General features: G+C 45.2%; 1 protein-coding gene across 1 annotated transcript in view; it reads right to left on the minus strand.

Moving 5' to 3' along the window:
- RYR2 (ryanodine receptor 2) overlaps positions 1 to 23,957 on the minus strand; it is a 3,481,211-nt gene that overhangs the window by 1,471,941 nt on the left and 1,985,313 nt on the right. The window contains exon 54 of the mRNA XM_086925791.1: positions 485 to 563. Within this exon, the coding sequence (XP_086781917.1) occupies positions 485 to 563 (79 nt within the window). The remainder of the gene's footprint in view (positions 1 to 484; positions 564 to 23,957) is intronic.

A 23,957-nucleotide genomic window follows, 5' to 3' on the forward strand; every position in this document is an offset into this window, starting at 1 on the left:
CTGTTAGCTAACAATATGTGATACACATATTTAGCCAACTCCTGCATTTTCATTGCAATTGCAACTGGCATTGAGGTGTGCTCAGAACACTGCTGGTGACAAAGCGTCTTCTTTACTGTGGTGGACTCCTAGTCATATGAAAAGAGATTAAATGTATCTTCCACAGGATGTATATGCTACCAGTAAATTCATTATTGTTCTGGCAAATGGTCTAGAAATTGGACTACAGAATGTGTATGTGCAGCGTGTTCATTGCTGATTGTAGTTTATTATCCTACTGCTGGAAGGGGAGAGAAAGGCCAGAGGAGGGAATGGAGGAGGGGTCAAAGCAATCTTCTTCTGCATATTATGTAAAACCCATAAACTTACAAATTATATCATTTCCATTGGGGATAACAACAGTAGCCTCATCTTCAAGATCATTTGTGTAATTTGTTATTAAGTTACCAACTATGTGATAATTATGATTTTTAATTTGGATTACCTTCTCCATTGTCCACTTATCATGGGAATGTTCTGCATATTTGTTAATGAAATATTCCAGCTTTTCGGGAATCGTAATGCTAAAAAGAAAGAAAATTAATGTGTCAGTCAAGATACCTTAGGAGGTAACGAGGCAGGCTTTAAATAGCATAATTTCTATATACAGTTCATTTACACAGTGGTTAATTGTTTCTGGTGGGCACTGGTGGGTAGCTCATGGGTCCCAGCAGCATACCTTGGTGGGCTGTTTAAGGGAGGCAAGGACTCTTTCTATTCTTCCTACAAGCAATGGTTATGCCCAATGCGTGTTAAGCCCATAGAAAAATATTTTGGACATCTAGGCTGTCTGACTGAGTAAACACCCAAAATATAGAATCAAAAATATCGAGATGACAGAATTTCGAATCAAAAATATCGAGAGGACAGAATATCGAATAGACATAATATAGTTGGAAATAATATCGACATATAGGTAAGTAATATCGAATGTCATTATATCGAATGTCATTATATAGAATGTTACAATATAGAATGTCATTATATCGAGAAAAAAAGTAATTCACGTGTTAGTTTATGTGTTAAAAGTATAAAAAATGTTTTTATGTATGCTACAATTTTTGGAAGACAATGAATTTTATGTTAATTAATTTTTGAGTATATTAGTTCTGTAGCGGATTGTGGGTTTATAGGGGAATAGGGTGGGAAGAAATGTAATTTAAATTTTAAAAAAAATGTATTAATTAATAATGTATTGTGTAATAATTAATATTGGTAATTAATTTTTGTGTATATTAGTTCCGTAGCGGGTTGTGGGTTTATAGGGGAATAGGGTGGGAAGAATTGTATTTTTCTTTTTAAAGAATAATGTATTAATTAATAATTTTATGGTTAATACTTAATATAGTATTATTAAATATTTAAAAATGTATTAATACATGTTTTTAATAATTGATAATTATGTAAATTGTGTAAATTTTAATTCATTAGTAATTAATTAAATATTGAATATTAATAATTAATGTATTTGTAAGTTAATTATGTTAATTGTTTGAGGAGTGTGTTGAGTGTTTATAGGGGAGTATGGTGTTTATTAAATTATTTGATAATACATTTTTATTAATATTTAAATAGTATTTAATCAAAGATATTGTATACTGTTAATTGTGTTAATACATTTAGATATTATTGTTTTTAATTTTTTGTGAATTGTGATTAGCTAATTAATTACATGTTAATTAATTATGTTAATTTAATAATATTTTAGATTATTGGAGGTGAAGTTTATAGTGGAAAATAGTGGAGGGTAAATACAATTTAAATAATTTATTATTTTTTGAATTAATGTTAATTAAATTGTAGGACTGGGTCTACTAAATTATTCCTCTATGCTATGAAAACAAGTTACTTACCTGTAACTTTGGTTCTCCAGTATTGGTAACTTTCATAGATTCCCATGCTTTGTATCATTCCCCATCGTCAGCCTGGGAGCCTCGGTAAATAGAAAATACCATAGCAGTATGTACAAAAGAGAAAGTAAGGCCTCAGCCTCATCTCATTTTGTATATATAACCAAAAGACCAAAAGCAGCAAACAAGGTCAAGCACAACGGATCTTAAAGTTCTCAGAGGTTAGAGTGGTGCAATCTCTTCCAACATCCGCTGCTATAGGGTGTATTATCTACCACAATGCAAAGAAACAGAATGGAAGGTGCACTCAAAGGAAGTCAGTGACAAAAGTAATTTATAAATATCTTCTTCTTTATTCAGAGGTTATTCGTGAAGCAAAGGCACAGCCAACGCGTTTCGTTCCCATTTGCCTTAAGGAACTTCGTCAGGGCGAGATAGTTTTCCTAAGGGGCCGTATTCATAGGTCAACCAAATAAGGTGAGCCGGAAGTAACCACTTGGTCGTTAGGTCAAGGTACGTAACCTTGATAGGGAAAATTTCAACCCAAATCCGGAAGGCCACAAGTAGTTCAGTTGATACGGCGAATTCTCTGGGTAGTAAATGCTATTTTAAGCCCCAAGTAGGAAACGGTGCAAAAAGAACAGATATTGGCGTCTAAGATCTCCTTTTAAGACGTCAGCCCGGTGACCATTATCCAATATAAGGGTACTGCAGATACCATTGAGCGTCAATGGTCAGATAGTGACCCGAGTAGTAATGTAAAGTTGTAGTGCCGCACCTGTGATAGGGTCCGGCTCCACGTACTGTCAGCAAGAAAAGCGTCCTTTTCTTGCTGACGGTACGTGGAGCCGGACCCTATCACAGGTGCGGCACTACAACTTTACATTACTACTCGGGTCACTATCTGACCATTGACGCTCACCCTACATTAGCGGGATATCTGCAGTACCCTTATATTGGATAATGGTCACCGGGCTGACGTCTTAAAAGGAGATCTTAGATGCCAATATCCGTTCTTTTTGCACCGTTTCCTTCTTGGGGCTTAAAATAGCATTTACTACCCAGAGAATTTGCCGTATCAACTGAACTACTTGAGCCCGAACAGTAGTACTTTGAACTGAACGTGGCTCTTGGCTACTGTGAAGCGTAAATATTTTCTGTGAGCTGGGTGGATCGCGACGTGGAAATATGCGTCCTGGAGATCCAGGGTCCCCATGTAATCCCCTGGATATAGAAGACTTAAGACGTCTTGAAGAGAGACCATTCGGAAAGAGAGTTTTATGAGATAGGTGTTGAGCTATCTCCGATCTAAGATTGGGCGCCACTTTTCCTCCGTCTTGTGAATGAGGAAAAATCTGGAATAGAACCCTACTCCTCTTTGAGAGAGTGGCACTGGTTCTATTGCTCCTTTGTTGAGCAGATGACAAACTTCGAGACAGAGAAGATGCAGATGTTTTGACTCTGTGGCGCGAGGGGCTCTGGGAGGTGGGAGGTTTTGGAATTCTAATGTGTGGCCAAATTGAACAATATTTAGGACCCATCGATATGTTGATATGATCTTCCAGCATTCGAGAAAATGTGTAATCCTGCCCCCTAACGATGTGGAGGACCAGTAGGCAGAGCCAGGAAGCCGCTATTGGCGTTTTGAGGTGTCTCTCCCCTGCTGTCCTTGTCTACCTCTGGAAGATTGGTGAGAGAAAGACGCCAATTGATTTTGCTGCTGAGAATATTGAGGTTTAAATGATTGAGAGGACTGTGAATAGGAATAGTAGCGTTGTTGATAACCTCCCCTATATTTAGAGAATCCTTTACCTCTCGCACCCCTGAAAGGTACTTTTCGATATTGAAGTGTGCTCAAAGATTTCGCTGTTTCTGTATCTTTTTAATGTCTTGTAAAACATCATCTATACGCTTGCCAAACAGCATATTGCCATTGAAGGGCAGATCCAGAATTTTATTCTGCACCTCTGGGCGAAACCAGGCACATCTCAGCCAACCTTGACGCTTCAGGACTGCTGAACCTGCTAAGGCGCGAAAAGTCGTTCTAGCAATGTCCATTGCACAATCTATACTCTGCGATGAAGATCATTCACCTTCTTCTAGTATCTTCCTCGCTTCCGTCTTGGCGCTCTCAGGAAGCTGATCAATGAAAGGGGAACAATCGCACCACATTTGGCGATCATATTGTCCCAAAATCTCTAGTGCGTTCGAGGCCCTAACCAGGAGGCTAGACATAGAGGAGAACCTCTTGCCTACATTGTCCAGGCGCCTGCGCTCTTTGTCTGGCGGTGCTGTCAGGGGTGCCGTTGGGTTTCTTGACTTTCTTTGGGCCGCCTGAGAAATAAGCGAGTCCGGTTTAGGTTGTCCAATAAGACAGGCAGGACTGTCGTCCGGAGCTTTAAATTTTTTCTCCAGGCACGGTAGAACCGGAGGTATATTCGCTGGAGACTCCATTACCTTCTTGCCTTCATTCCAAACATGTTCTACAATGGGTATGGAACAAATGGATTTATGTAGGGCTCTTTAAAATCATAGAGGATACAGTCTGATTGTAATACAGGAACAGGAAGGCTAAATCCTTTTAATGCCCTTTCCATCAGATCATGGAAACCTCATATGTCCACAGAAGGTGATCAACCGGGTCCGGTGAAGCCGGATTTGGGATAACATAATAGTCACATTCTGAGTTAGGATCTTGGGTCTGTTACACATGCTAGTCCTCATCTGATGATTCATCATCATCATCAGGTACTGTCGCTATATCATGCCCTTCTATCAAAGGTTGTTCTCCCTGCCTTTGAGAGGTTGATGCCACAGAAACAGGAGGTTGCTGATGTGGTGGTGGAGGAGGTTGCTGAGGTGGTGGCGGAGGAGGCTGTATGGTTCCGGAGGTTTCTGATGGGAACCTCCTTTTGTAATCCAACAACTTCAGTTGTAGATCATTTATAAGTGAAGATGGCATGGCAACCATAGCTTGTCCTGATGGTTCCTGATATGTCTCACATGGAGTGCAATGAGTTCCTGGATGATGCTGATCCAGATAATAGTCCTCTGAGTCCAAGTTCTGGTACTTCACCTGAAGTTGTGAAGGACTATAAACATCTCTATATGGACTCTCATCCTCATCATAATATTCTTCCTGCAGAAGAAGAGGTGGAGGCAATGATGTTACCCTACAGGGTGATTACATTTTTGGTGTTATTAGTCTTTTCCTGATGGAAATTTTCACTTTTTGGATCGTCGGCGAGGGAATCGTCGTCATTGGAAGTGTCGTCGACGGCGGAGTAATCGTCGAAGGAGGGCTGATCGTCGACGGTACCGTCCACAAGGTCGACGTCAGGATCATCGTCGCCGTAGCCATCGGCGTCGTCGTAGTCGTCCTCGTCGCTGTCGACACTATAGTCGGCGACATCACCGTCGATTTCGAGGTTGTTAGTCTTGTCGACGTAGGATGTAACGTCGACGGAGTCATCGGCGAAGCTCTCGACAACGGGCCCGTCGACTGAGCAGAAATTGAAATCACTTGAGTTTTTGACGTCAACATACCTGAGGAGATTGTCGTCGACGGATTAATTTTCTTCTCTCCTTTCGCTTCCTGAGGCTACTAGAAGGTTTCTTGAAGATCTTCTACTTTTCTGATAGCGAAGAGGCAACAGAAAGGCCTTGACTTGCCTTTTTTCCTGATGACACCTCAGGAAGATGAACAATAGTTACTTACCTGCAATCTGTGGTTCTCTAGTATTAGTGTCTTTCATGGATTCACATGCCTGAATTATTCCCCATCATCGGAGTGGGAGTCTCACGGTACATAAAATAGTAATAATATGCAGATAATAACCAAAAAACCTTGGTAATAACTAACCAGGAAGTAAAGTAGCCCTAAGCTACAAGAAAAAAAACTTCCACACTGATGACTATCATAGTTTTTTTGTGTAGTCCAAACTGCAGCCAATCAGGCAACAGCACCCACCAGAATGTTCTCCCCCGAGGCTCAGGCTCTCAGATTTTCTCGCACAGGAGTGAATCCAACATAATCGTCTGAGGAGCCTCTGAGGGGAGGCGGGCGGGTGCAAGTGAATCTATGAAAGACACCAATACTGGAGAACCACAGATTACAGGTAAGTAACTATTGTTCTTCTCAAGTGTTGGGGTGTCTTTCATAGATTCACATGCCTGAATCAGAGTAGATAGCAGTACAAACCATAATACTCGTTAGACGCTCCTTGTATCACTGTACATTTGTAAACATATATCAAACACAGCCTGAACAGGGTCTGAAACGTATATAAATATCATATTGCTTTCAAAAGGTATACTGTGCAAGAAAAATAACATGTAAGAATAAGTGTCTAAAAAGAGTATAGTGGAGGAGGTAGAACAGAGTCTCACCTTATTTGAAAATTTTTCGGAGAACTGCTCGTCCCACTGACGCATCTGTATCACTTGCAACATCCCAACAGTAGTGCTTGGTAAATGTGTATCTGCTGGACCAGGTTGCCGCTTTGCAGATCTGATGAAGAGGCACACCAGCAAAGAGAGCGGTGGAAGAGGAAACCGCTCTTGTGAAATGCGCTTGTGGCATGGAGCGTAGAGGTCTTCCCACCTGTTGATGACACAGACTAATTGTTGAGGACACCCAACGAGCTATAGTTTGTTTGGATACAGTGTAACCTTGACGTAGCCTTCCATTGCTACGAATAGCTGATAAGTTTTCCAAATTGTTGCAGTCCATTGCAGATAGAACTTGAGACATCTCCTGATGTCAAGGGAATGCAACGCTCTCTCTGCCGCTGTTTGAGGATTTGGAAAAAATGTTTTCAGAATTATTGGTTCATTGAGGTGAAAGTCTGAAGGAACCTTAGGCATAAAGCTTGGATTGGTACGAAGCACCACTGAGTTTGACGTGAATTGTAGGAAAGGAGACTTGATCGTGAATGCCTGAATGTCGCTGACCCTTCTTGCTGACGTCAGCGCCAACAGTAGAGAAACCTTCCAGGAAAGGAACTTAAGATCCACTTTATGAATAGGCTCAAAGGGGTGCTGCATGAACTAAGTGAGTACTACATTCAAAAGCCAGGATGGAAGCGGATGCCGAATAGGAGGAAACATTCAAAAGAGTCCTTTAAAAAATTGCTGAATCACTCTAGTTGAATAGACAGAGTTAGAGCCATCTTGGCGAAACCTCAATATGGCTGCCAAGAATACTTTCAAAGTGGAATGTGATAACCCCAATCTAGCCAAATGAAGAAAGAACGTAAGATTTGTACTGGCTTGGCCTGAATTGGATGTAAGTTGGCAGAATGACACCAATCACAGAATCTGTTCCATTTGAGTTTGTATGTCTTAATCGTTGCAGGTGCTCCAGCATTGGCTAAGACTTCTTGGCAATCCGCAGGAATATCTAAGTGTGCGAACTCAAGGTATTGAGGAGCCAAGCTGCTAATTTCAAGGAGGCTGGGTCCGGGTGACAAACTTGACCCCCTTGAATGGTTAAGAGGTTCGGTATTGGTGGAAACTGAATGGGTTTGCACTCCGAGAGGAGGAGAAGCTCGGTGAACCAGTAATGGCGAGGCCATCTGGGATCAATGAGGATGATGCGACACGGTTGCTTCTTCATTTTGCGGATGACTCTGGGAACCAATGGAATCGGAGGAAAGGCGTATTTATATATCTGAGACCAATTCATCGAAAGCCCATCCCCGCATGATTGTTTGTGGGGAAGTCAGCTTGCAAAGTCGCAAACAGGTCCAGATCGGGGTGCCCCCACTCCTGAAAGACTCGGTCCAGCGTCGGTTGGTGGATCTCCCATTCGTGATTGGATATTGCTGCCCTGCTGAGAGAATCCGCTAGTACATTGGAAATCCCAGGAACATGGACAGCTGAAAGAGTGTTCTTGTGACCCAGAGCCCAATCCCAAATCTCCTGGGCTTGTTGGGGGAGAAGGGCTGACTTTGTCCCGCCTTGTTTGTTTAAGTAATGCATACTTGTTGTATTGTCTGTCCGAATTAGTACTGAGGACTCTTGACAGTTCGAAAAGATTTCAAGGCCAAGAATATGGCCCTTAGCTCCAGGAGGTTGATATGCCACTTCCTTTGCTGTACATTCCATTTTCCGTAGACAGTCCTCCCCTGAAGGTGCACTCCCCATCCCTCGAGGGAAGCATCCGTGGTGATGGTAAACTTTGGCACCTCTGCCAGAAATGCGCATCCCTCCTGTAAATTTTTCATCTGAGTCCACCAGTGAAAAACTTCCCTCATACGATGGGTTATCTGAAAAATGTTGAAACCTGCAACCATTGGAGGTTGAGCTCTTCTTGTAGAGGTCTCATTCTGAGACGACAGTTGAGTATTAGAGGGATGCAGGATGAGATCATCCCCAGGAAAGATTTGAACTTTCGAACTGAAACAAACTCTTTTTCTTGTAGTTGGCGAGCCATCTTGCAGATCTTGTGTTCCCTTTCTCTTGAGACAAAAGTCTGAGTGAGATGGGTATCCAGTGTGGCTCCCAAGAAAGACTTTCTTTGAGATGGAATGAGAAGAGATTTGAAGAAGTTGATGGAGAGACCCAGAGACTGGAAAAGAGATAGGCATCTCTGAACATGTGCGCTGGCCATTGCAAAAGAACTGGCCTTGATAAGGCAATTGTCCAGGTAAGGGAAGATTTGAATGCCCTCTAGGCGGAGATGTGCTGCTACTGGGGCTATCATTTTTGTGAAAACACGGGGTGCTGAGCGAAAGCCAAAGGGGAGAACTTTGAACTGAAAATCCCTGCCAGCCACTCTGAATCGTAGACATTTTCTGTGCTTGGGGAGGATTGGCACATGAAAGTAATCGTCTTGAAGGTCGAGGGTGGCCATGTGATACCCCATTGAAAGAAGCTGGAGTATTTCTTGAAGTGTTAACATTCAGAAGGTCAACTTCTTTATGTATGTGTTGAGGGCACGTAGGTCGAGGATGGGACGCCATTCCCCTGATTTTTTCCTTATGAGGAAGAATCTGGAGTAAAAGCCCGTTCCCTTTTGCAAGTAAGGAACTTTTTCAATCGCTCCCTTCCGAATCATTGAGTGTATTTAGGTGAACAACTCCTGGATATGAGCTGGAGTTGGGCCCTTGGGAGGAGAATTTGGGGGAATTTTCACAAATTCTAAACTGTGTCTTCTGGCCACTATATTCAGGACCCACTTGTCTGTAGTAATTGCGGACTAATTTTAGTAGTATTGGGATATTTTTCCTCCAACTTTTGACTGGGGAAGGGTAGAGATGGTGGCAGACAGCGTGTCTCACTGTTTTTTATTCAAATCTCTTCCATGGTAGGAGGACTTTCTTCTGGACTGCGTGTAAGAGTTACCCCTTTGTCCGTAAGACTGCTCTTTGTAGGGTTGATACCGTTGGTTGGATTGAGAGGTTTGATATTGTAGGAAGGTACCTCCTGACTATGGTTGCCCCCAACTTTTTGCCCTGTGTTTTAGCTGGTTTTTGACATAGTCGACCTGGGGCCCTGCCAATCAGGACCCCAGGCCTACTGCTCTCTCTGTAAAATGGATTCCATGTACCCTAGGTGCATTTCCAATTGGTACTGGGCCACCCTATCAGACCCTGTAACTCAGGGCATGGGTGTACCCAGGGCTACCAGGGGCTGAAGCATGTATTATGCCACCCCTGGCTGGCCTCCTAAATTTGACACAACTGGCTGCATGACAGCTGGGGCAAAGTCGTGTAATCACCCTTTGCTGTAGATATAGTATACCTATATCTAACCCTAAAATGGACACACAGATTCCTATCAGTCACTCCTATGGCAGGCCTTAACAATCCTGAAGGCAGAGTGCTTGGAATCGAGTGAGATGGTGCTCTGGCATGAGCTGAGCCTGTCTGCAGCTTGCGGAATCAAGTCCTAATAGCTGTTCCATGATATCGCATACCATATACTCTTAAGTGCATTATAATCCTCACGGTTAAATGCTATCTTTGGTATTGCTTTATCAAAACATGTCGAGTAAGGTGTCATACGAATTGGAATACTAACCCCTCGCCAATTCTGGCGACGGGGTTAGCATTCCACCCTTCTAGAGGGACACGACATGTATGTAACTGTGAACCCCGGTTAAAGTTAAACGAAGCCTCAGCTCCACAAAATGGATGCTGCCACCACAGACACGAGTCTGACCCCCTGCAGCTGGGAGTCCTTCCAGCGAGGGGAGCCTGGACAAAGGGTTTCCTGTCAGGGGCGGTGCTAGCACCGTCCCAGACATGGTTTTGTGTATCCTGGGTAGGCAGGGCTTTACAGGAAGGTGACTGCTGAGTGGCACCCCGGTGCTCACTACGCATAGGCCAGTCTGAACCAGTTCCAGGGGCACACCAGCCCCTGGCCTGGGGAAGTCCGGCATGGCAGAGGGGTGTAACCACCCCCCTCCTAGTCCCACCCATAGGCAGGACCTAGTCACCGGGTCAGCCCCCTTTTTTAGTATAAAGATGGGAGCGGGCCCCCTGTTCAAATTAGATCATCTTTGGAATCAAGACACGACTTTCTGCGAAAGACATCAAGATTTCCTTCTTCAAGATTCTCCCTTGTGGCTAAGGAGTAGTCACCCTGCATCAAGCGGGCACCATCCTAAGAACACTGCGGTCTGCTGCAAGTCCTTCTTCACGAATCCGACGACCCAGCTCGACGAGACCCGGCTTCCCTGGCACCTCTGACCTCTACTCACCTCTACAGCAAAGCTGAGAACCGTGAGTGCGACGAGACCTCGAGGGACCGACGATCGCCAAGACTGCACGACTTCTTTGCAACAAGCCCACCGTGTGCTCCACTGGTGAGTGCTTTGGGGTCCGAGAAGCCCCAACCCTGAGCAGCTCCAGCACCGAAGATCAGCCCTCCAGCATCTCCACGAACTGCGTGGGGCCCTTCTGCTTTTGCGTGCTCACCGCGCTGTGTGGCTACTAGCCGGCTGGCTTGTGGCCTTCTTCACGACGTCCGACGACATCACTGCTGCTGGTCTGGTTGCTCCAGACTGGCCCTTGCTTCCTTCTTCAAGAGAGGCACCCCGGACCCTCCTGGTCCACTCCAGACGCCATTTTGAGTCCACCGCGTGGGCTTGAATTTGCCAAGGCTTTGTTGCCCAATTCTGGGTCCAGCGACGCCGACAGCTTCATCCATCGTGGGACAGCTCGCTCCTCCATCCTGGTCGCCGACAACGCCTCCTGGTCCGTGAGATCTGCGAGCACAGCGTCACCCACTCACCTAGTCGAGGTGACTACCATCCGGTGCCCTCCTGGTGCCACCTGACTACTGGCTAGTAGTCTCGAACTTGGTCCCCTCTGCTTTCAGGTGTCATCTTCCAGGCTTGGATCCATCGAACTTTCTTCACTGGTCGCCTGCCAGCAACTTCTTTCTTCCAGGCTCCTGGTCCGTCTACGAGGATTCCCGAAGTCTTTTGAGACATATGCAGCTGCAGCCCCTGGGCTAGGTAACTTCGGCATTTCAGTGCCCCAGCATAGCCTCACTATCCAAGGGTCAGGATCCACTTTCGTTTTCCTCCTACCAGGTCGGGTTCGCCCGAGAACACTAACTTTGTCATTACTAGCTACCATAGACTTTGTCCCGCATCACGCATGAGAGTGCACACTCTGCACCCGAGTCCCCTAGGCCTCCTAGAAGTAATCTGAAGATTCTATAGTCAAGTCCTAGCGATTCCTAAGCCTATTAGTACTGTACTTACCTGCTAGTAATTTCGCATTCCACTTTCAGAGTATATGGTTTTCCGTGCCCCTCTGGCATTTGTATATACTGTGCTAACTTAAGTATTTTCATAAGAGTTTTGTTTTGTGCTTAGTACCCTGTCCTCATAAAGAGTACAGGGCTGTTGTGATTCTTAATAAATATCTTGTTTATTTTCATAACACTTGTGTGGTGTCCTTTCACTGGGTATTCAAGGGGTATATGTGTGGTAAACAGCTGGCTTAACACGCCCTCTCGAGTCTTTAGCCTTAGACTGCTCGTATCCATGCTACTAGGATAGCTGGTCTATAAGGTTGGCTTACAACCAATCATCAATAAGGGTTGCTGGACTGATACATAGTGTTCACTAGAATAGTGACCACTGCATATCAGGCCACCTTCTCACAGATATGACCTCTGCTGATTGTAATTTCCTCTGTTTGAAAAAGATCAGCGTGCCTTAGCTCCTCGAAAAGACGACTAGCGAAACTGCAGGCTAACCAAAGATCGCGCCGTTTCAGTGTCTTTCTTTAAGGCCTGTAGAGCCTCATCAGCATGCTGGCCAAAGAGAAACTCGCCATCAAAAGGCATGTCAATTATTTTGGTCTGGACCTCTTGGCGAAACGATGTGGACTTCAGCCATCCTTGTCTTCTTAACACCGCAGCACCTGCTAGCTGTCTGAAGCCTGTAGACGCCACGTCTACTGCTGCATTGATAATCTCTGCTGAAGAAAGCTCGCCCTCTCGCCCTCTCGCAATATCGGCTTTGCCTCAGTTCTTGCAGGTTCTGGTAACATCTCAACATTCGGGAGAAATGTCGGACCACATCGTATCTCCTTAATATTGCTAGGGAGTTGGCAGTTCTTACAGTGGTTGCAGCCATCGTGGAGACCTTCTTTCCGATGGAATCTAAGCGCCTGCCATCTCTATCAGGTGAAGCTGAAATAGGTGAAGAGGGATTCCTGGCACGTCTTTGAGCCGCTTGAGCGACAACAGAATCAGTCTTAGGTTGTCCTATTAGGCATGCAGGAGATTTGTCCGGTGCCTTGTACTTTTTGTCTAATTGGGGCAATACAGCCAGAAGGGAATTGGGTGTTGCCATAATTTTTAAACCTTCCTTCCATATTTAGTCAATGATGGGAATCGTTCTGACTTGTCTTCGCGGCTGATCTGTAAAATCATAAAGAAAGCACTCGTCTTTCTTTGTTTCCATTGAGATCGAGAATCTCTTAGTAGCCGTCTCCATCAGTACATGAAAACCTCCGATGTCTACTGGAGGCGAATCAGCCGCAGCTGGAGCCGAAGGTGATGGCGTCTGAATCTGATACTCATCTCATTCTGACAGACTAGATTTATCATCCACTTCTCCTTCTTCTCTATCCTCATCAGTGGTGTTCGCTTCTTGAGGGTGATTAGAAGGTGCTGGAGACTGTGGTCTTGGAGATCTCAAAGTGGATATAGAGGCCTGAGGCATGGGAGTGGATGGAAGGGATGTCGCCGACTCCGAAGGAGGAAAACAACGATAGTAAACCTGTAACATATACTGTAAATTATCAAGAAGCACCAGAGGCATCTGTGCTGAGGGCACCGTGGCTGGAGCTTGATCTACAGATTCAGAGATTTGTTCTTCGTCTGGATCCTCCTCTTGATATTGATGAGCAGTTCCAATGGACTAGTAGCAGTGCGGAACCTGTCATCAGTGTCAGTTTTCTCCTCATCGTCATCTGAATCCAGCAATTGGTCACGCAATTTAAGTGGTGATAGAGCTTGTAATGAGGAGCCACGTCTCTGAAGCAAAGAAGGTGACGTAATTGGTTGGCCAAAGGAGGTCCTAGATGGTGTAGAAGACCATACTTGCAACTCAGTACATTTTGATAAAAGTGGCGTCAACGGTTTCTTCGTAGACGGTGCAGTCATCGAAGGCGACGGCGTCGACAAGACAGTCACTTTAAGCGATGGTGTAATCTTCGTCGACCATATTTTCGACGACGAGGAATCCTTTGTCGATGATGAAGTTGTCAACGGGACATTTTTCGTCGACGATGAAGCTGTCGACAACGAAGTAGTCTTCGTCGACAGTGGGATCTTTGTCGTCGAGGTAGCCTTCATCGACGGTGAGGTCGTCGATGTCGAGCCAATCTTCGTCGACGGAGCACTCGTCGATGAGGTAGTCTTCGTCGATGGTGGGGTCATCTACATCAAGCTGGTTTTCGTCGACGAAGCACTCGTCGGCGGAATCTTTCCTTTTTTATTCGGCGACGGAGCGTCGACGATGGAAGGCATTATCTTCGTCGACGAAATAGGCCTTACTGTGACTGAGACCAGCGTCGACGGTGAAGAGGCCGATGACATTATCATCTTGGGCTTAGAAGATGAGAAGGTTACCGTCGACGTTGAGGTGGCGTCGACGATGGTAATCGACGACAATGGAACCGACGATGACTCCGTCGGCGGAGTAGACTTTTTCTTCTGAGGTAAAACCTTCTCAGGAAGCTGCTTAGATGTCAAAGACTTTCCAGTCTTTTTAGGGGGCGAAACAGATCCAGAAGGTGGAGAAGCCTTTTTAACCAGAAGACAGGCCAGAGCCCTTGGAGGGCTGAGCTTTCTTCAACACCTTAGCCCCAGTGGAAGATGAATCTTCCTCAGCCTTCCTCTTCCTTTAAGCTATAGATGATCCTGAAGCCACACTTCCCACCTCAGAAAGAGGGTTGTCTTTGTCTTTTATCTTCTGCAGCCTGGAAGAAGGCATCCTTCCCTGTCCCTGAGGGTTTTTTGAGGGAAGGTCCAGCAGATTTTACACTCTCTCACCTCATGATCAGGATAAAGGCAGTAAATGCACTTTTTGTGGGGATCTTCTTTAAAAAGCCGGAGCTTCCCACAAGAATCACAAGGCCTGAAGAGAGATTTCATAGTAGATGACATCCTGGATGAAGATATTCAGTCAGAAAGTGAAGTACTCAGCAGAGCTCAGGGAGACTCCCTTCACACAACGTGTGGTAGAAAATCTGAGAGCCTGAGCCTCTGGGGAGAACATTCTGGTGGGTGCTGTCGCCTGATTGGCTGCAGTTTGGACTATACAAAATGACTATGATAGTCATGAGTGTGGAATTTTTTTCCCTTGTAGCTTAGGGCTACTTTACTTCCTGGTTAGTTATTACCAAGGTTTTTGGTTATTATCTGCATATTATTACTATTTTATGTACCGTGAGACTCCCACTCCGATGACTGGGAATGATTCAGGCATGTGAATCTATAAAAGACACCCCAATACCGGAGAAGTCCCTCTTTCTCCTTTGGGTGATGAGGAGATTTTTTGGGACTAAGCCTTTTAGACCTTTCAGGGGTCTTTTGAGAGGCCTTAGCAGGAGGTTTCGGCTGAAGTAGAAGGGGAAGACCGACCCCTTTTTGTAGACTTCCTCGAAGATGTAGCTGAGGAAGAATCTTCACTGTCACTAGACAGAACCTCCTTGCGAGACTTCATCTTCTGTAGCAAAGTCAGAAGTCTGCCTTCTCGGTCTCTCAGAGTTTTGGTCGAATAGGTCCTGCAGATCTTACACTCAGTGGATTTGTGATCTGGATATAAGCAATAAATGCAATCTTTATGCTTATCTTTGACATACCGCCTCATATTTGAGCAAGTAGCACAAGCTTTGAATAAAGCTTTCTTTTCAGACATCCTGAAGAGAAAAAGGTGTAGAAATCTAAAGTTGAAGAGAAAACTGAGCAGAGCTCATTGGAGAATCCCTTAGCACAACGTGCGGTAGAAAATCTGAGGCTCTGAGGCTCACTCAGGAGGGTTCTATGGGGTGAGGCTAATCTGATTGTCTGTTGCAAAATTTTGGTCTTCCTAGGCCTCATTTCATTTGGACTCTACCAAATGACATGAGGCCTAGTCCTTACTTTCTCTATTGTACATACTGCTATGGTATTTACTATTTACCGAGGCTCCCAGGCTGACGACGGGGAATGATACAAATCATGGGAATCCATGAAAGTTCCAGTACTGAGGCAACCAACAGTTTCCCTACTGTTGCACTCCCTGGAGTGGGAATAGTAATTTTTACCCCTACACTATCCAACCCTTTCCCTACTGTTGCACTCACTCGAGTAGGAATAGTAATTTTTACCCCTACACTATACAACACTTCCCCTACTGCTGCACTCACTAGAGTGGGAATAGTAATTTTTACCCCTACGCTATCCAACACTTTCCCTACTGTTGCACTCTCTGAAGTGGGAATAGTAATTTTACCCATACGCTATCCAACACTTTCCCTACTGTTGCACTCACTGGAGTGGGAATAGTAATTTTTACCCCTACGCTAGCCAACGCTTTCTCTACTGTTGCACTCACTGGAGTGGGAATAGTAATTTTTACCCTCCCACTATCCAACACTTTCCCTACTGATCCACTCACTAGAGTTGGAATAGTAATTTTTACCTACCCGCTATCCAACACTTTCCCTACTGTTTTACTCATTGGAGTGGGAATAGTAATTTTTACCCCTACGTTATCCAACACTTTACCTACTGTTGCACTCACTGGAGTGGGAATAGTAATATTTACCCCTATGCTATCCAACGCTTTCCCTACTGTTGCACTCACTGGAGTGTGAATAGTATTTTTTATGCTCCCGCTATCCAACATTTTCCCTACTGTTCCACTCGCTGGAGTTGGAATAGTAATTTGTACCCACCCGCTATCCAACAAATTCTCTACTTTTGCACTTGTTGGAGTGTGAATAATAGTTATATTCTCTTAGCTATGCAACATTTTTAATTTCGTTATATTTATGGTAGTATAAATTATTAGTTAACATAAAAAGTATTACTTCAATTATTGAAATTAATATATATTATTTATTTTTATATTTAATAATGTTCTAAATATTTTATAAAAGAGAAATAATAATTATACGGTTACATTAGGTTAGCGTTATCCCGTGTTCCACAAGCCAGTTCCAGACCCTGTGCGATTCTCGAGGTAGTGAGAGCGATCGCGTCCCCCCCTGCTTGTTTAGCTAGTGCATCGTTGTGGTGTTGTCCGTTCTGACGAGCACTGGGGAGGTTTGAATGCGTGGCAGGAAGACTTGTAGAGCTAGGAAGACCGCTCTTAACTCCAATAGGTTGATGTGGAGCCGGGTTTCCTGTTCTGTCCACTTGACATTGATCTGGAGTTCTTGGAGGACCGCTCCCCAGCATTCTAGGGATGCGTCCGTGGTTATCACATGTGGCTCTGTGGGAAGCAGGAGCCCCAGTCCCTGTGACAGGTGTTTGAGCGATCTCCACCACTGTAAGTGGTTGACCATGTTTCGGGTGACTCGTATGCGGTCCTCGAATGATCCTGCACTTTGTGTCCATTGGTTCGTCAACTCCTCCTGGAGTGGGCGCATCTTGAGGCGGCAGTGGGGTATGAGCATGATACATGAGGACATCATGCCGAGGAGGGACTTGAAGGTTCAGACCGGTAAAGTCTTCCTTGATGCCACTGACGTCGCCAGGGAGATGAGTTTGACCTTCCTTTCCTGGGAAGGAAAAGCCTTGACACTTTCCGTGTCCAGTGTCGCCCCAAGAAATGTAATGACCTTGTTTGGCTCCAGTGCAGACTTCTCGCAGTTGAGGGTCAAACCTAAACGCTGGAAAATATCCAGACAGGCGCTGGAGGATTTGGCTGCGCCTGTCGCGGATGGTGCCTTCACCAGCCAGTCGTCCAGGTATGGGAAGACCTGGTGTCCTTGTTGACGAAGGAAAGCCGCCACTGGTGAGAGGCATTTGGTAAATATCCGTGGGGCAGATTTGAGGCTAAACGGGAGGACACAAAATTGGTAATGCTGCCCGCTACAGCAAATCTGAGGTGTTTCCTGTGCCTTTGAGGATAGGAACGTGGTAGGAAGCGTCCTGCAGGTCTAAGGACGTCATATAGTCCCCTTCCTCCAATAGTCCCAGGATCTCCTGGAGCGTCACCATACGGAACGATTGTTTCCTTAGGAACACATTGAGTGCCTTGAGGTCCAGGATTGGTCTCCACTTTTTCCCTTTCTTGTGGATCAGGAAGAAGTGGGAGTAAAAACCTTTTCCTTTGTGGGTTGGTGGAACTCTCTCTATCGCTCCCTTCTGTAGCATGGAAGAGATTTCCTGCAGAAGCAATCGTAGGTGCCTGTGGGACCGTTTGCGAGGTGGTGTTGTCGGGGGAACCGTGACAAATTCCAGGGAATGTCCGAATTGAATGAGCTGGAGCATCCACCGATCTGTTGTTATCATTCTCCAATTTTCGAGGAAGTGTGTGAGCTTTCCTCCAATTTTGAAGAAGTTCGATGGTGGATGGATTGGCCATTGACACGAGTCATTGGCGGTTGCCAGCAGGTCTTTTCTGGTTCTTCCCTCTGTAATTAGACTTGCCGTAGGAAGTCTGCCGCCCTTGCTGCTGTTGTCGCGGGTGGTATTGTGTTCTGTTTTGGCTGTATGAATAGGAGGACCTGTTCTGGTAAGTGCCTCTATAAGAAGATTGTCCTCTAGTTTTGTTTCCACGAAAGGACTGGTTCCGGAATTGCAGTGTTCCAAGGGCTTTGGCAGTGTCCGTGTCTTTCTTGATAGTATTTAAGGCCTCATCAATCTTTTCCCCGAAGAGATGTTGGCCGTCATAGGGCATATCAATAATCTTCGTCTGCACCTCCTGGCGGAAAGAGGTGGCTTTGAGCCAGCCTTGTCTTCTGAGCACAGCAGCACCTGCCAGTTGCCTGAAACTGGTCATGGCGACATCCATTGCGCAGTCAATGAGCTCAGAAGCAGATGTCTGGCCTTCCAAGAGGAGCGATTGAGCTTCCTCCTTAACATCCTCTGGCAGGTGAGATAGGTGAGGTGCAATATCTGCCCAGAGTTGCCGATTGTAGCGGCCCAGAAGTGCGATGGAATTTGCCACCTTTACTGTCATGGCCGACGTGGTGGAAAAACGCTTGCCAATAGCATCCAGTTTTCTGCCTTCCTTGTCAGGTGGTGTTGACAGAGGCGATGCTGGGTTACGTGAATTTTTCTGTGCCGCCTGGGTTACCACAGAATCTGTAAGGCATTCTGGCGCTGATGAAGTCTCCTTGTATTTCTTTTCAAGCCTGGGTACCACTACTTGGATTGAAGCTGGTGCTTGCATCAGTAATTTCCCTTGCTTCCATATAAAGTCAATGATGGGAATTGACTTAGTTGTCTTTTTAGCTTGTTCCTTGAAGTCGTAAAGGAAGCACTCGGTTTCCTGAGATTCCATAGTCATGTGGAATCGTTTGGCTGCGCGCTCTACAAGGGTATGGAATCCACCGATATCAGCGGGTGGTGATTCTGAGGACTGTGGTTCCGGGGAGGCCGGAGAGGGAGCAATATAGTCTTGATCTACGTCTGGGTCAGACTCGTCTTCACGGACCTCGCCCTCTTCCTGGTCCACTTCTTCGTCATCAGACTATTGAATATCTTGCAGTGGCTCTTGTTCCCCACTGAGCGCCAGTAGTGGCGGCTTGTGTCGGGCCAACGGAGTGGGTGCGTGTACTGATGTAGGTACAGGCGTAGTGGATTTTTCCGGAAACCGCTGTTTATAGTCCTGTATTAAGAATTGCAGGTCTGATACAATGGCCGCTGGTAGGCACACCATCGGTGTAACTTGTGTGCGGACTTGAGTGTGGACTGTATGTTCCACATGTTCCACCTCCTCCAGTTCCTCATCCGTGCTTTGGCACTTGACCACAAGGTCTGATGGGCTTGTGGCTTGTGTGTACAACTCTTCCTCCGACTCTCCACCTTGAAACAGGCAGGTTGGAGGCAGTTCTTGCACCTTACTGGGTGACGTCAGATCTGGTGTAATTGGTTTCCTCGAGCTGTGGCGGCAAGGTATCCATGGCTTGAGATAGCAGCACAGACTCTTTCCATTTCCCTGTTGGCGTTGACAGATGTGGTGCCGATGACGACGGTGCATTTCCAGGGGTCGTCGACGGCGTCTTCGTCGACATTACCTTCGTCGACGATATTTTCTGCGTCGTCGACGGTGTCCCCGTCGACTGCGTCTTCGTCGACGGTGTCCCTGTCGACGGTGTCCCCATCGACGGAATTCTCGTTGACGTGTCCTTCGTCGACAGGATGATCTTCGTCGACGGCACAATCGTCGACGACTTTGACTTCGTCGTCGACGTCGACTTCATCGTCGATGATAAGATCTTCGTCGTCGATGGTGAAAATGGAATTGTCAATGACACTGGCCTACTCGCTGTCAATGAAGGCATTGTCTTCGTCGTCGATGAGGAGGCCGACGATGCTGTTGTCGTCGACACTGTCGTCGTCGACGTTGAGGCAGTTTTTTGCGCTGAAGAGACAATCAACGCTGTCATTGTCAAGGTCAGCGGTGGCTTCCTGGGGACAGGAAGATCCTTGCCAGACACTGAGGTTTTGCCCTCTGAGGACTTCTTGAGAGTCTTCTTAGGAGGGGTGTCTGAGGGGCTAGGGGAAGTAACCCTTGGCCTCTTCAAGGAAAATTGCGAGGTTCCAGAGATACTCTCACCTTCTTCTGACTCCAAGTCGTCTGTCCTCTTCTTAAGCCTGTCCAGCCAGAGCAGCAGGCATCCTTCACGGTCCTTAAGGGTCTTATTTGAGAAGGTCCTACATATTTTACAGTCCTTGGTTTGATAGTGAGGGTAGAGGCAATACAAGCAGGTTTCATGCTTGTCCTCTACATGGAGCCTTTTCTTTCCACACGAGGAACAGGCCCTGAAGAGACCCTTTTTCTGGGCATCAGCCGTAATGAAGTAAGATAAGTAAATTCGTTTTTAGAAGAAAAAGAAGAAAATCCTGAGGAGAACTCAGGTGGAGACTCCCTAGCACAACGTGCGGTAGAAAATCTGAGAGACCTAGGCTCCTGACAGGAAGGTTCTAGAAGGAGGTGGTAGCTGATTGGTTGGTTTTCTTTGCTTGGTCCTTTTTACAAAAGGACATAGATAGGCCACTAAGGTGGACCCTTGGGCCTATTCTAGTTTGGTCCTTTTTACAAAAGGACGTGGATAGGCCACTAAGGTGGGATCCTTAGACCTATTTTTCTCTATGTATGTCTATAGGACATTACTTTTTTATATACCGGAGTCTCCCGTCTCGACGACGGGGAATGATTCAGGCATGTGAATCTATGAAAGACACCCAACTACTGGATAGTTATTATTTAATATTTAAGTACTTTTATATTATTTTTAATACATTTAAAAAATTCGATATTTTAGTTAACTATATTTTAAACATCGATATTTTGTACTCAATATTTTAGTACTTACCTGTTTGTAGATAGGAAATCGATATTCTGTCCCTCAGTATTTTGGCATCGATATTCTAGACAGTCGATATTCTGTCCCTCGATATTTAGTCACTGATCCATCTGACTGTCCTCACAGGGTGCCACCTGCCAAAGCCCAGGCATTGTGCAGTGCTCACGTGACACATAGTGATTTCACATCATCATGTAAGTGTTACACATGCATGATTAGTAAACTCATAAATGAGCAGCAGGAATCCGGCTGAACCCATGCCACCAGGTAAGCCTGTTCATTTTGGATATTCAAATGGTGCAGTTTCACTGCCATCCCCTTATGAGCCCTTGGCATCATAGTGCTGTAGGTGGCAGCTGGCCAGCCCTACCATTTTTCCCTCTCCTGGGCACCCCTGCATTACCCACCTTACAGTGTTGTATGCTCCTTGCTTGCCTTCTGCAGTCACTGTGGCCACCACCCAAACCCTGGGACCTAAATGCCCGCACCTTCACCAGTGCAAGTAACCCAGTTTGCTGCTACTTGCACCAAAGAAGGAAGATCTTCAAACAGTCCTGGCAGCCACCAGCTGTATGCACCTGAGACAAATGTATATATTTTGTCCCAATGCTGAATTTCAATCAATAATTGCCCTGTGCATCTAAACAACACTGAACTTCACCAAGAGTGTTCTGAGTCCGCAATTCGTTTGTGAGTACTATATAAGGTGTTGTCCCAATGGGATGTGAGATTCCATGGTTCCTTCTCTAATATATTAGTGTAACCCTTGGTTTTATTTTAACAGAGAGTACTGAAGCTCTCAGGATTCTAAACTACGTGACTTTTGAGCATTGTTCAAACCTGATGGCCTGCACTCTTTACACAACAATATAATATGCAATATGCAATAGATCTGGGCTAGTGTAGTGTGGTGAAGGTCTTACAATTAATTTTCTTATTCTTTTTCTTGTTTATAGCTCTGAAAATAAAGATGCTAAGCACCATACGGTCTTTCTCCAGCTTCCTTCTAAATGTTTCTCTGATAACTCTTACATACTAGACACAGTTAGTAGCTATCATGAGACATGTATAGATAATTCAGTTTTAATTAACTATAAACATGTTGATGGGCTTCAATCCTCACTCTCTTTCGAGTAATCTCTGCTCGTTTCATTGCATGTGTATATTTTAAAGGTTAAATCTTGATGAGCTTCTTCTATGTTAGACATGTTCCCTTTTTTAAATATTTATAGGGGGTCCTTTATCTTCATTAAAAGGCTCAGTCCTGAAGATGGTCTCACAGATGTGAAATGACCGAAAGTCGACGCATAACTCAGCTTTCGTCAAGAAATTGGTAACACCTACGAAGAGTCTTCTATTTTCAAAAAACAGTCTCTAGCTGTATGTCAGAAATTGGGCATAGAGTACATTGACATATATTATATAGGACTTACAGTACATTGTAACAAATATTTTCAATGTACAATGAGATTTATGTTTCGAACCTCTGTGGCTATTTGTTTAAATATCTGTTTTTTTATATAAATCTGAAAATACATACACCTGCATCTCTGATTGACTTTTTTTCTAATTACTCTATATAGGTGAAATAATATTTAATTGATTTGAGATATTATTGCTAGGCATCATAAATTAACAATACATCTAGTTGAAAGATTGTTCTAAAGTGAATCCCTTATTGGCATCCTTACCTAACTATCTTAAGACTAAGTGGCATCATTGTACTGTGATCTTGGGAGGGAGTGGAATATTTGGGAGAAAAATGTTACTTTGTATTTTCTTAAATAAAGAAGTTATTTCTATACTCATTTTTTAAAATTTTGGATCTCAGTCCTTATTAAATAAACATATAATATATTTGACTGTTGTCTCATTATTAATATTCTAAAATGGAGCGGGGTTCCGGCCAAAAAGAGGTGATGCACAAGTTACTACTTGTGTAACGATATATCTGTAAGAGACATTAGTTAGTGATAGATTCCTTACCTTAGAATATCCGGAAACTTTTGCGTAGCAGTACCCTTGCGCGTCGGTAGGCGTCGTCTGCGGATCCGTGTCCGTCGTCGGCGTCGTGGGCGCCGTGATGACGTCGTCGGAGTACTTAGACGCCGCCTCCGCGTGCTGATGTCAGTTCTTAGACACAGCTTTTCCGCGCCAGAAGCGCAGAGCCATGCCAAAAACCAACACTGGTGCCATGAAACTAGGGCCCTGAAAGGGGATGACCTTAACCCTAGATATTGGTTCGCAGAATGGGGAGGATGGGTGGGTCGGTAAGAATCTATCACTAACTAATGTCTCTTACAGATATATCGTTACACAAGTAGTAACTTGTGCATCTGAAAGAGACACGTTAGTGATAGATTCCTTACCTTAGAATAGATACCCCAGCAATACCAACCCCGTGGTGGTGGGCCTGCGAACCAATAATCACACCAGAAAGTCCTGGAGGACGGAACGGCCAAAGTAGCCATCCCTCCGGACTTGACTATCCAGGCAATAATGTCGCGCAAACGTGTGCAGCGAGGCCCACGTAGCCGCCTGGCAAATGTCCTGCAAGGGCATACCTCGGCCCAAGGCAGTTTTAGTGGCTGTGGCTCGAGTGGAATGAGCCCTCAGCCCAACAGGGGGTTCCTTCTTAGCCAAGGAGTAACACGCCTGGATGCACAAGATGATCCACCGGGAGATGGTCCGCTTGTGCACCGCTTTCCCTTTCTTAGCGCCCGCGTATCCAACAAAGAATTGATCATCCACCCGGAACTGTTGTGTGCGATTCAAATAAAATGAGAGCGCACGTTTTGGGTCCAGACGGTGGAGCCTCTCTTCCTCTCTAGAGGGGTGCGGAGGCGGAAAGAAGGTGGGCAAGGTGATTAATTGCCCAATGTGAAAGGCCGTGACTACCTTGGGTAGGAAGGAGGGCCTTGTTCGTAACACAACCTTGTCGGGATGGACTGCAAGGAAGGGAGGCTTACAAGATAGAGCCTGGAGCTCCCTCACTCTCCTGGCAGAGGTGATGGCTACCAGGAAGGCAGTCTTCAAATAAAGAAGGCGAAGAGGACAGTTGGGAAGT

Source organism: Lissotriton vulgaris, chromosome 6, assembly GCF_964263255.1.
Source record: "Lissotriton vulgaris chromosome 6, aLisVul1.2, whole genome shotgun sequence".
NCBI lineage: Eukaryota > Metazoa > Chordata > Amphibia > Caudata > Salamandridae > Lissotriton > Lissotriton vulgaris.